The sequence below is a fragment of the Canis lupus genome, chromosome 24 (genome assembly GCF_048164855.1).
Source record: "Canis lupus baileyi chromosome 24, mCanLup2.hap1, whole genome shotgun sequence".
Classification (NCBI taxonomy): domain Eukaryota; kingdom Metazoa; phylum Chordata; class Mammalia; order Carnivora; family Canidae; genus Canis; species Canis lupus.
This window is the reverse complement of record NC_132861.1, coordinates 16,440,104-16,453,083: the sequence shown is the minus strand read 5'-3', so window position 1 is coordinate 16,453,083 and position 12,980 is coordinate 16,440,104. Positions and strand designations below refer to the sequence as shown.

Below are 12,980 nucleotides of genomic sequence, written 5' to 3'. Positions count from 1 at the left end.
TCATCTCTTCCAAGTCTCTGCTCAAGTGTCTTTTTTTTTTTTTTAAAGATTTTATTTATTCATGAGAGAGACACAGAGAGAGAGAGGCCGAGACAAAGGCAGAGAAAGAAGCAGGCTCCATGCAGGGAGCCCAATGTGGGACCCGATCCAGGGACTCCAGGACCACGCCCTGGGCCAAAGGCAGGCACCAAACCGCTGAAACATCCAGGGATCCCTCTGCTCAAGTGTCTTGAGAAGCCTTCCCTGACCAATCCCTACAGAACAGCAACCTCCATCCTCGTTGCTCTGCATTATTTTCTCCTGTTGCCCTTATCACCATACAACATGGCATGTATTTCTTTCTTTCATGTACTTACTATCTGCTTTCCTCCCCTAGAATGTAAGCTTCTTGAGGACAGGGACTTTGTTCGCATTTTTCCTATTATATCCTCAGCTTGAATACTGCCTGGTACACAGTAGTGCCTCAATAGTTATTTGCTGAACAAATCAACAGCATCTCCCAAATACCATTTCTTAATGCACTTGGACTATTAAACAGAATACCTGGCATTGAGTAAAAAACTCCATGAATGTTGGCTTCTTTTATCCTTTGATTTATCCTTTAAATTTTCAGGTCAGACATCATGTCCTCAAACAACAAGGTGTTCTTTTTTATATTTTATTCCATGACCATGGAGTGTAGCCAATGTAAGATACTTATAGGCTTACTATCCTTCTCCCAGCATCCCTGGAACTATGGCCCCTAAGTGTTCAGTTCCTGGGACACATTTCCTCCAAAAGATGATCATTTACGACCTGCTACATACCAGAGAGTACAGGCTCTAGGGAAATAAAACCCAGTAAGACCTGATCCCTGTACCAAGGAGCCGGTAATGGTCTAGACTCCACAATCAGAGTACAGTAGGTTATGCCTGTGATGTTGTACCATGTGAAATAGAGCCCATGAGAAGGGTACTGGAGGAGATGAAGACCAGCCACATTGAATCCAGATGAGAAAGAGGGAAAGGCATTCCTGTGTACAGAGTTTGTAAATGACTGCATGCTACTTACCACAGTCATGGGCACATAAATACCAGTCAGAATTTTAAAACAAAAGAAAGAAAAGCAAGGACAAGCAAAGAAGCAAAGTGGTAAGTAGTTTTTAAGAAGCACAAGAGCATCACACAGGCATTACTTAGTAGGGAACAAGAGACACGGCTTAAAGGGGCAGCAGAAGACAAGGCTGGAGAAACAGGTAGAAACAAAATGTGGAAAGGCTTGGTGGGAAAGCTAAGAAACAGGAAAGTAAATCTGAGAATTAACGCAAGCCACTGAAATATCTTTAAAAAGTGGCAAAATCTTGGGGGATCCTCAGGTGGCTCAGCAGTTTAGCACCTGCCTTTGGCCCAGGGCGTGATCCTGGAGTCCCGGGATCGAGTCCCACATCGGGCTCCCTGCATGGAGCCTGCTTCTCCCTCTATCTGTGTCTCTGCCTCTGTGTGTGTGTGTGTGTGTGTGTGTGTGTGTGTGTGTGTGTCCCTCATGAATGAATAAATAAAAGCTTAAAAAAAAAAGTGACAAGATCTGATCTGCCTTTTGGCAAAATCCCTCTGGTGACAAGTCATTCATTCATTCCTATTTCAACTAAGTGCTAAGTACCTACCCTATGTCTAACCCTGAACTAGGCACATTGCTAAGTAGTCCAAATCAGGAGCCAGAACAAAAGGCTTGAAAATCAGTTTGGCAACTACAATGATAATCTGGGTGAGAAGTAACAATGACCTCAACCAGCACCGCGGCAATGGGCATGGAGAGGCAAGAACACAGAGCTCTCAGGAAGGAAGAATATATAGGATTTAGTAACTGATGGGAGGGTGGGGGATAAATAACCTGAAGGGCTTGTCAAAACAAGGATTATAAGGCTAGAGATGCAATGGGTCTCATGTAGGGCTCAAGAATCTCTATATCTAACAAGTTCCAGTTGATGCTACAGCTTCTGGTACAGAGAACACACTTTGTGAATCACTGGCCTACAGTGAGTGCAGGTTCTGGCTATGGTAGCAAGGTGAAAACAGGGAATTCAGGAGAAAATGAGGCATTTCACAAATATCTGCAAAATAACCTATATCGATAAGGTATACAAAACGTCTAGAGAGGATAGTTCCATATTAGCTTTTAATGAATTAGCTTTTGACAACATACCTTATCTTTTCTGTTTCTATGTTCACCAAAATAAATTCTAATCTGTATCTAGTTTCCTAAGTGGACCTACCTACCATGCCAAAATATGCAGATGATTAATCCTACTTTGCTAGACAGCTCCTACCATAAATTAACAAGTTGACATGCTATTCCAGAAATTGGTGAATTTGATAAGATTAATCTATTTCTTAGTAGCTATATCTGAGAAATAGGTAAATAATTTCTAAATCTGCAAGGCTCATTTCCCCTAAATGTTCTCTATGATTTTGGCCCTGGCAGCAGCACCAAATCAAGAATTGCCAACAATGGCACCTGCAGGAAAATGATACAACCAGCAACCCTGCTGTGTCCTTGAACCAAGTAGGAACCAGGGTCCTCGTATCTGGAATCCCATCACTTTTCAGGGCATGGCATCACTTGGGCAGCTTTTGGACATAAGGACATTTAAGCCTGTACAATAAGACCAAGTGACCATTTAACCTTATGATTAAAAACAACACTTAAGTGTGTTAAGTTGGGGTATACCTTTGAAGTCAATATCGATCTATTTAGTTGAGCTCCATAAATTAGCAAATAAAAAAGTAAACTGCAATGTTAACATTGATGGTTAAACTGCCATGTACCAGATCAATCCTCCACTGAGCTTTCTCAAAGGCTGCTTCAAACTAAGAAGGCCACTTTCGGTAGAATGGAAGCAGCCTTCGTGTGACTGTATATTAACATATGTTGTTAATATACATTTATAGGTGTGTATATGTGTATGAGCATATGTGTGCATTGATGTCAACTAACCAACAAAAATACTGATTTCCTGGAAATGTCAAACCCAGACATATGGATCAAGTATTTCAATACTTTATTCACCAAACCCAAGATTCAGAACCAAGACCAAGGATCAGAAACAAGAATATACACACCTTTAATATATCACAAGAGTTCTAGAGTCAAAAGATAAGGACTTCAGCTGATAGACTGTTTAAATTATAATCAAAATATTCCAAAATTGTCACTTACAGAATTTTGAGGATTTAGTTTCATTTTCATCCTTCGTATCATCTCAAAGTCTTTTATAGTTCTGTAAAATAGGTTTATCATTCATTGTTAGGAGAAAATTTTAATAATTACATTATTAAAGAACTAGTTCTCTGGGGAAATAGGGTAACTGGGTGATGGGCATTAAGGAGGGTACTTGATGTAATGAGCAGGGAGTGTTATATACAACTGATGAATCGCTAAACTCTACCTCTGAAACTAGTAATACACTATATGTTACTTCATTGAATTTAAATAAAAAATTTTTTAAAAAAAGAACTAGTTTTCTTATGTAACTTTCCCCAGTATTCATGATAAAATTAGAAGTAATTTGTAATGCAAATGTAAAGCAGTATTAGTCCAAATTTTACCTGTGTTAGAAGGGGCAGCAATACATCATCAGTAAATTATCACAATTTGTCTTTGAAAACATCCTAGCAGATAGATATAGGACTTGAAAGTATTAAAGCTTGGAAAAATTAGCAATGTTACAGATACATGTAAAGGTTACAACCAGCAAACTTTAAATCACCGCTCTTTGCTATACATTAAAAAGGTAAGAGACTAACAAAATTACCTTTTTAAAAAATATATAGAGATTATATAAAATATATAATTATATAAAAAAATATAAAGAGAGGTTACTATTCATAATTTTTCTCCTACAGAAAACCTCTAGCTGGGCAATAATCAAATATGTGCTTAATGTCAATAGAATGTGAATTTTTTTGTTAGAATGAACTCCTATATATACCTGTAAAAATCTGATGGCATGCTTGCTCAAAATATAATCTATTGTTACATACAAGGGAAGAAAGAATACTAACACTTAACTAATAAAGAAAAGTAGAGTAAATTCTCAACTAACCGCATAATTAACACTGCCTCTTCATTAAATCAAAGCTACAATGGTTCACCAGATTAAAAGAAAAGCTTAGAGTGTATAGATATAATCCAAATTAGAGAGGATTGGGTTCTAAGGCATGAGTTTATAATAAAAGAAAATGGAAATCTGAGCTAAAATTTAACATGCTAGTATAGTCAAAAAGGCAAATGAAATTTTAGACAGCTTTATGAGACAACTATGACATGCCTCTTCCTGGAATCCTAGGTATCTGAAGGCTACTGGAGTGTGGCCTCTCAGCAAAGGACTAGAAAGCACCAGTGGAAGACAAGAAATTCTATCAAAGATGGAAAGGCATAGCCAAACTGTGGAAGGAGCCTCGGTGTCCATCGAAAGATGAATGGATAAAGAAGATGTGGTCTATGTATACAATGGAGTATTCCTCAGCCATTAGAAACGATAAATACCCACCATTTGCTTAGACGTGGATGGAACTAGAGGGTATTATGCTGAGTGAAATAAGTCAATCAGAGAAGGACAAACATTATATGGTCTCATTCATTTGGGGAAACATAAAAAATAGTGAAAGGGAATAAAGGGGAAAGGAGAAAAAATGAGTGGGAAATATCAGAAAGGGAGACAGAACATGTTATCAACTCATACCACCAAATGTTTTAATTACACATCAATGAGGGGTTCCAATGGCAATGAAGTAGTTAATCAGAGGGGTCAGCCTCAGTTTTCAAGATTATCACCTCAGAAAGACAGCTGTGTGCTTGCTAAATCTCCTCACTGTTAATCCAATCTCTTTAGTCCACAGATCTGACCCAATATTCCCATACTTCCACCTCCTAATTTTTTATAAATCAAGTCTTATTTTATAAAAAACTACATGATACACACTCTAAAGAGTAGAATAAAAAAACTAACCTTTCAGAAAGTCTGTCTGATAGCTTCTCAAGGAACTGCATGACAGTCTCTAAAAATGAAATCCAAAAGAAAATATCTTTAATTACATAAAATAAAATGAACATACCTGTTAAAGTTGGAATGTAATGGTTATAATCTATGCACTACAATGCCATTAAGTGATCATTTTCAAAAGGTCCCAGGGCTGCTAACATATACTAGGCATATAATAAATAATTCCAGATGATGATGATCAATTTAACAGAAAATGAATTAAACAAATATAGTAATAATCCAAAGCCTTCCATTATACCCCAAAATGAGGAATGAATGGGGGGTCAAAATTTCAGTGTGTTTCTATCTACTCATACGTGTAAGAGAAAAATAAGTTTTTTAGAGCTTTCTAATTTTTCTTGAGTTTTAAAAAAAAGATAGCTGGATTTTGATTTATTTATAAATATCAGTACAATTTAGAAACATGATTCACTGAAAATTATATTTTAAAAATCAGGTTTTTTTCTGGACAACTATTTTTATTTTTCACATATAGCTGCAGAATAATCGATTCAGGATCAATACCAAAAGAAAATATGCCAAAATTAGAACATTAGAAATTTAAGCTCTGCTAGGATTTTAAGTACTTAAATACTTCAGTCATCTAGTCATTATATATTTGTTACAAACTCATAAAGGCAACATAGTACAACAACGATTATTTTCCATGATAGGGAATTTTTCATGTGTATTTTTGAATTTACCACTTTTTGCCATTGATTTATGTATAGAGAACTTTCGCATGTATTTTAGAGTTTGCCACAAACACTGTTTTTATATTTTCCAGATGATCTTGTATATGGTTTTAAGTTTCCTGCCATCTCCAATTCATCTTCTTTCTGAGTAAAATACAAGCCTGAGAAAAGAACGGAGGTTAACCTAAACCAAGAAGCCATGGGGTTTCCTGCCACTGTTGATCCTTAACAAGCCTCGTACACAGTAATCCTGAAAACACTGCCGCATGTACCATATTAAATGGTATTAGACCTTTAAGAAAAAACGGTTATTTCATTAAAAATGAACTCTTATTTCAGGATATCATACCAGCTGCATAGAGAAGTATTCTCAAGTAAGTCTATGCATGTTTTTTATTTCTAAACATTTTTTATTCACTTTCACCCATTTTTGTTTTTCTAGCTATTTTGCACATGAAAAATCTACCTCAATTCATCTACCTGAAAAATTGTCATATTAAAAAGAATGAGTTTGAAGATAAATGCCTCACTGGAGAATTATTTCCTAATTCACCTGTTGCAGGAATGGCCACCTTAAAACCTTGCTTCCCTCCTGCCCTCCTTCTGCCTCTTGCTGAAAGCTCACCATTCCCTCACCTCCAATTTCTAGTTTCACTTCCCTCACGAAACCCTTGACAACCACATGAGCATCCGACAAACATCCCCCACTCCTCAAATCCTACAGCATTGTTTTGACACTGAAAAGGCACTGACCTATACAATTATTTATCTTTATATTTATATAACGGATCCCACCAACTAAATTTTAAATTCCTTAAGGACACAAGTCACATCCAATGTGACTCTATGCACAATAGCCTAACTCCAAAATATGACCATACTAACCCCCTAGTGAGCGATGACATCTGGCATTAGCTGCAGCAGGTCCAGTGACCTCCAATCCACACTGCTCACCTCAGTGGTCAATCCTCAACCTTCTTCAGACTGCACCTGCCCTCAGCATTTGAGTCAGCTGATCACTCCCTCCTTAAGACACTTCTTCATGTGGTTTCCAGGAGCACCTCCTCTGTTCATTTTTCTCCTCTCACTGATGCTCGTTCTTGGAGGCCACTACTGGTTTTTCCTCAGATTTCTGACCTCTTAAACCTGGAGGGCACCAGACCCCATGTCCCAGACTTCTCTTCTTCCTTAGATGCATTCACTCCCTTTTAGATCTCATATAATCTCAAAACTTTAAACAAAGACCTAGGGGCTCCTGGGTGGCTCAGTTGGTTAAGTGTCTGACTCTTGATTTTGGCTCATGAGAGTTTGGCTCATTTGGCTCATGGCTCCATGCTCAACAGGGAGTCTGCTTGAGATTCTCTCCCTCTCCCTGTGCTTCCCCCACTCACACGCTCTCTCTAAAATAAATAATCTTTAAATAAATAAATAAAGACCCAGATTTATATCTGTGGCTCAGAGCTCTCTCCCCAATTCCACAGATACATATCCAACTGCCTAGTATCACCATGTGAACACCAATTGGTATCTCAACTTAACTTGAACCAAACCAAGCCTCCAGTCCTCCCCATTTTAGTTAACAGGAACTCACTATGTCTTTTCAGTTGACCAGGTTAAAAGCCTTGGTTTCCCCTTCAAAATGCTGCATATCCAGAATCAGACATATTCCCACAACCTCCTTTGCCACCATTTTGGTCAAGCTACCATCCTTCTCATAATTACTACAAAACAGCTTCTACATGGCCTCTCCTCCACCCCTGTCTCTCTGCAGTCTATCTCAGAGTCAGCAGCACATGACCTGCCATCAAAATTTAAGTCATGTCACCTTCCTTCTCTGCTCAAAATCCCTCAACGACTTGCCACTTCACTCGAGGAAAAGCCCTACTGAACACAGCCCCTCCTTATCTGCCTCTGCCTCTTACCACTCCCCTCACTCACTCTGTCCACCGCTTTGGCCTTTGTGTTTTTCCTCAAACCAGGTCAACCTATGTAGGGCCCTCTGCACTCACTGTGTGTCCATCTGGAACGAACTTTCCCTAGTGAGCCATAGGCTTATTTCTGCACTTCCTCTAAATCAACGCGCACATGCCTCATCTTCAGCAAGCCCCTCTCTGGCAAGTCAGTTTAAAATCCAGCACCAGGGCAGCCCCAGTGGTGCAGCGGTTTAGTGCTGCCTGCAGCCCAGGGCATGATCCTGGAGACCTGGGATCGAGTCCCACATCAGGCTCCTGCATGGAGCCTGCTTCCCTCTCCTCCTGTGTCTCTGCCTCTCTCTCTCTCTCTATGTCTATCATAAATAAATAAATAAATAAATAAATAAATAAATAAATAAATAAATCTTTTAAAAAAATAAAATAAAATCCATCACCACCCCAACACACTCATGCTCCTTATCCCCTAACCTGTTCAGTTCTCTCCACAACTTGTAGTAACTAATATCATACTGTGATCCTTACCTATTTATTTTGTTCTTATCTCCCTTATAGAAATATAAACAGCACAAGAGCAGAAATTTTCATGTCTTACACAGATTTATATCTAGGGCCTGGGATAATCACCAACATGTAGTGGGCACTCAGTAAATATTGAATCAATGGATGAAAACAAAGACTGAAGATGATGTCTTTTATATCATCTGTTAAGTCTCAAACAGCTTATGAAGACCATAAGTTTAGAGCATGGGTTTAGGTTTCAGCTCTGCCACTTTTTAGCACTATAACTAACCTCGAAGTGGATACAAACATCTACCTCACACAGCTGTGCAGTAATTAAATGAAATAATGGCCAATGGCCCAGAGTAAGTATCTTACTATTATTACAGTTGATCCTTGAACATCAAGGTTCGAACTGTGCAGGTCCACTTATACAAAGGTATTTTCGAAAAATATGGTACATTACTATAAATGTGTTTTCTCTTTCTTATGTTTTTCCTAATAACATGTTTTTTTTCTAGCTAACTTTCTTGTAAGAATACAGTATATAATACATACAACATACGAAATATGGGTTAATTGACCCTTTGTTATCAGTGAGGCTTCCAGTCGACAGTGGGATATTCATAGTTAAGTTTTGGGGGAGTCAAAAGTTACATGTGAATTTTAGATTGTGCAGGGTTGCGGGGATGTCCGCAGCCCTGCATCATTTACGGATCAACTATACAGATAATAATAATAAAGTACTGTAACAATCTGGTGACAACAATGACTACAGAAAAACATACAAAAATGACATAAGATCTATTTAGGAGTTAAACGGGGTGAAAACAAATTGTATGCACATAAGGGGTTCAGAGACAAACAATGGTGTCTCGGGGAAGTGAAAAGGCTTTGTGAAAGAGGTAGGTTTTGAGCTGAGCAATGAAAAACCATGTAAGATTTAACAGACTGGGAGGTGGGAGCTGTTGCCCATGCAGGGAACAACATAAGGAAAGGAATGAGTGTGATGAGCCCATGGTTTTGCAGAGAGCCTTGACAGGTCAAGGAAATGGACGTCTCTGAAGAACGCTTTGGAGAAGATGGGGACATACTAGAGTGAGAAGGGATATGCATGGAATAAAGACAGAACAGAATGAACAATGTGATCTTCCTCTCACACAGAATTCACTTCTAGTATTCCCTCTGTCCATGAAGGGCACGCCGGCCCAGATGCACAACCAGAAACCAAGCGTACCCAGCACACCATCTCCTCCTCCCTCTCAACCCATCACCAAGGCTCAGAGATTCAACCTCTAAAAGGTATCTTGAATAGGACAATGCCACCATCACAGCTACTCTACTCCTGACTCTGAGAAAACCCACTATAGACACTTACATTATTAGTACTATTGTATAAGGTTTTCTTTGATACATTACAAATCAGAAAGAACTCAACAGAGCACAAGGCAAGACTCTCACAAACCCTAGGTTGCTTTTTCCCCAACACAAATCCTCCCATTTCGTACTCTTCTCTCATAAAAACATATAGCTCTATAAACCTCCTTTTTAGGTTTATAGAGCTATATGTTTTTATAGCCCTAGCCTATATTCAACCTTGTCTTCAGCACATACATTGATCTTTCCTCCTCTTTCACACTAATTCTAACCAATTTGGTTAGGCTGACCACAGAAACTAGCTGAGTTATAATGAAAATAATAAAAATAAATAAATAAATAAATAAACAAATAAATAAATAAATAAATGAAAATAATTGAAATCAGCATCAATGAAAATTTAAGTATGACTTACTCTCAACATGCACAAGACATAAATTACCATGGTTGGAGAGAATGTATGTCAAATTATTAGCTCTATTTAGAAGTCAGTTTTATATAAAGATGTAGAAAATCTCAAAAAATGGGTCTCTGAGTATATTAAAAAGAGAACACTAATTTACAGCTATTTAAAATCAGAAGTTCAGTTTGGCAAAAATCCTATTTTACCCTGAAAAGTTGGGTAGGTGAACAAGATTACCTGGATTTTTGGCTATTGTTCCTTGGAGGGCTCTGTGGGAATATGTGGAATATCCCACTAACTTGGCCAGAAGGTCTCTGTGGCTGAGCAACTCTTCCAAACATTTCAACTGACCGGCATTGGGATAAAGAAAAATTTTGTAAGCGGCTTCTCGAACCTATATTTAAAATGTAAATGGTAGAAGGTATAAGAAGTGCCATGACACAAAGGCCCATGCAATGACAATATAGGCTAACTCTCACTTCTCTATTCTATAGGTGATCATTGCTTTAAAAATAAAGTCAGGCTTTATACAGGATGAATAAAGCTTTTTGATCCATACTACAAAGCTTCTGTAGTATGGGATACAAACACATCCTTGACTGGAGTTCTCTGTTATAGGCTATGGTGGAACAAACATTCACCCAATGCATGTGCCATAATCAGATTAAAACTACAGGCATTAAGAATCTAAGTAGTCTCAAATGTCAATTATTATCTATCATACTTTAAAAATGAGTTCTTTGGGCAGCCCGGGTGGCTCAGCGGTTTAGCACCGCCTTCAGCCCAGGGCCTGATCCTGGAGACCCGGGATCAAGTCCTACATCAGGCTTCTTGCATGGAGCCTGCTTCTCCCTCTGCCTGTGTCTCTGCCTCTCTCTCTCTCTCTCTCTCTCTCTCTCTGTGTGTCTCTCATTAATAAATAAATAAAAATAAATAAATAAATACAATCTTAAAAAAAGTAATGAGTTCTTTATGAGATATGAATAAACCATTTTCATCATTCAAAGTATTAGCAGAATTAATAATCTCACAGTCAAATTTTAGGCCTTAGTAACACTCAAGTATTTTTAAAGGTATGATGACATTATCACTGAATTTTGAGTTAAAACAGGAGCAACATACAGACAGGAGCCGAACTATGAAGAGAGTGGAATGCACGTACCAAGTCATCTGGAGCTTCTGCATGTAGACCATCAATTATGATATGATTTCCAGTGACTACAAAGTTACGATGAATGTGTTCTGGTAAGAGATGCTTCTCAACCTTGTTGGGAAAGTTAGTTCCCACAAGAAATGTATTACTCAAATCCAAGATTTTAACATTCAGGTCCACTGCTCTTTTACGCTAGATGCAGAGGGAGTAAAAGTTATTTAAAGGCATTTAAAGTAATTTTTCACAACTGATTTAACAGACCATCTATAAAGGTGGTAAGGCAACATATATGGTTAAATTAATTGAGTAAGATACTAAATAAAAGGAATACTATGTTGTTTATATATTATCTATAAAACATATAATAATATCCTATAAATAGTATGCTAAATCTATTTTTGATAGATTCTTAATACCCTAACAGTTTTTATGGTATTACTATGCTTTGAGATTAACATAAATTCCAGGGTTCTATTTTATGCCTATAATCTTTTATGTAACTAATCTTTGAAATTAACAACATTTGGAAGTACAGAATCCTTCTCTAATCCCCAAAATAACCTCTTAGTTAAGTGAATTGGAGAACAGTAGGTAGTTGAAGTATCGATATAAGTAGTTGTAGACTAAAAAGAGCAAGTAGGGGTGCCTGGGTGGCTCAGTCAGTCAAGTGTCTGCCTTCGGCTCAAGTCATGATCCTGGGATCCAGAGCCACCTCGGGCTCCCTGCCTGACGGTGAGTCTGCTTCTTCCTCTCCCTCTGCCTGCCACTCTCCCTGCTTGTGCTCTTTCTCTCTCTCTTTCTGTCAAATAAATGAATAAAATCTTTAAGAAAAAGAGCAAGTATTGGAAGGGAAAATTTGAAAATATACTCAGTCCTAAATGACGAGATAAAAAGGTAGAGGGAAAGGAAAGATATTTTTGCAAGTCTTCACAGGAGTACAGTGAACACCCAGAGGGGGCTGCCCTGTAGTGTGCACACACTTGAGCAGCTACAGAAGGACAGCAGCACAGTGGGAAGCAGAGCCAGACAGAGCAAACAGGGCAGGCCCGGTCTTCCAGCTCCGTGCCCGGTACACGTCACCCCGCCAACTCACGGGAGAGGATGTGGATGGCGTTGGCACACCCACGTGGGCTTTTTCTTGCAGTCACACCTTTAGGACATACAATCTCCTGAGAAAAGATGTATTATCAAAGGGAGAGCCCACAGATGTTTTGGAAAAAACATAAACTGGTTCATGTAATCAATCCCATCTACTGGTGGAGGACAAGGAGGAATCTGCAGTTGTTATTACTAGAAAACTAGATGGGCACCTGGTGAAATCAGATGCACCTCTTTCTGGGATGGTGGTCACTAGCCTTCAACACATTCTAAATTGTAGTATGACCCTTAAAAATGGTTAAGCAGCATTAACAATTTTTAAAAAGGTATTTAAGATGCCGACATATGCTTGATAAGATGTTGGGGGAAAATCAAGTATATGTTAACCACCAAAAATTTTACAAGATAGGGGCACACGGGTGGCTCCATGGGTTAAGTATCAGACTCTTAATTTCAGCTCAGATCTTGATCTCGGGGTTTTGAGTTCAAGCCCCATATGGGGGCCCACGTTAGGTCCCATGTGGGGCTCCACACTTGGTGTGGAGCCTACTTAAAAAAAAAACTTACAATATAGAGAAATCAAACTTTATGGAAAAAAATTAGTTTTCAGATACTCCATTGTCTTTACAGAGTCCAAGTTTCTCTTTACCGATTTTGTCTCTATTATGGCCATCTATCGCCACCTAATGGCCACCAGCAGAATAACCAAAAAGGTGAAAGATTTGGAAATCACACTACTTTCCAAAAATATTCCCCAAAGCCTTTACCAATGGGAAAAAAAAAGTCATAAAACTATTTCAAA

The 12,980-nt window shown here is 38.4% G+C and overlaps 1 protein-coding gene across 3 annotated transcripts in view; it reads right to left on the bottom strand.

Moving 5' to 3' along the window:
* MIPEP (mitochondrial intermediate peptidase) overlaps nt 1-12,980 on the bottom strand; it is a 174,265-nt gene that overhangs the window by 139,965 nt on the left and 21,320 nt on the right. For all 3 annotated transcript variants that reach the window (XR_012016295.1, XM_072795768.1, XM_072795767.1), the window contains exons 6-9: nt 11,090-11,272; nt 10,165-10,321; nt 4,988-5,036; nt 3,196-3,256 (exon numbers count right to left, since the gene is read on the bottom strand). Coding sequence is in view for 2 of the 3 variants with exons in the window: in XM_072795768.1 (XP_072651869.1) it covers nt 3,196-3,256; nt 4,988-5,036; nt 10,165-10,321; nt 11,090-11,272 (450 nt within the window). In the remaining variant the exon portion in view is untranslated. The remainder of the gene's footprint in view (nt 1-3,195; nt 3,257-4,987; nt 5,037-10,164; nt 10,322-11,089; nt 11,273-12,980) is intronic.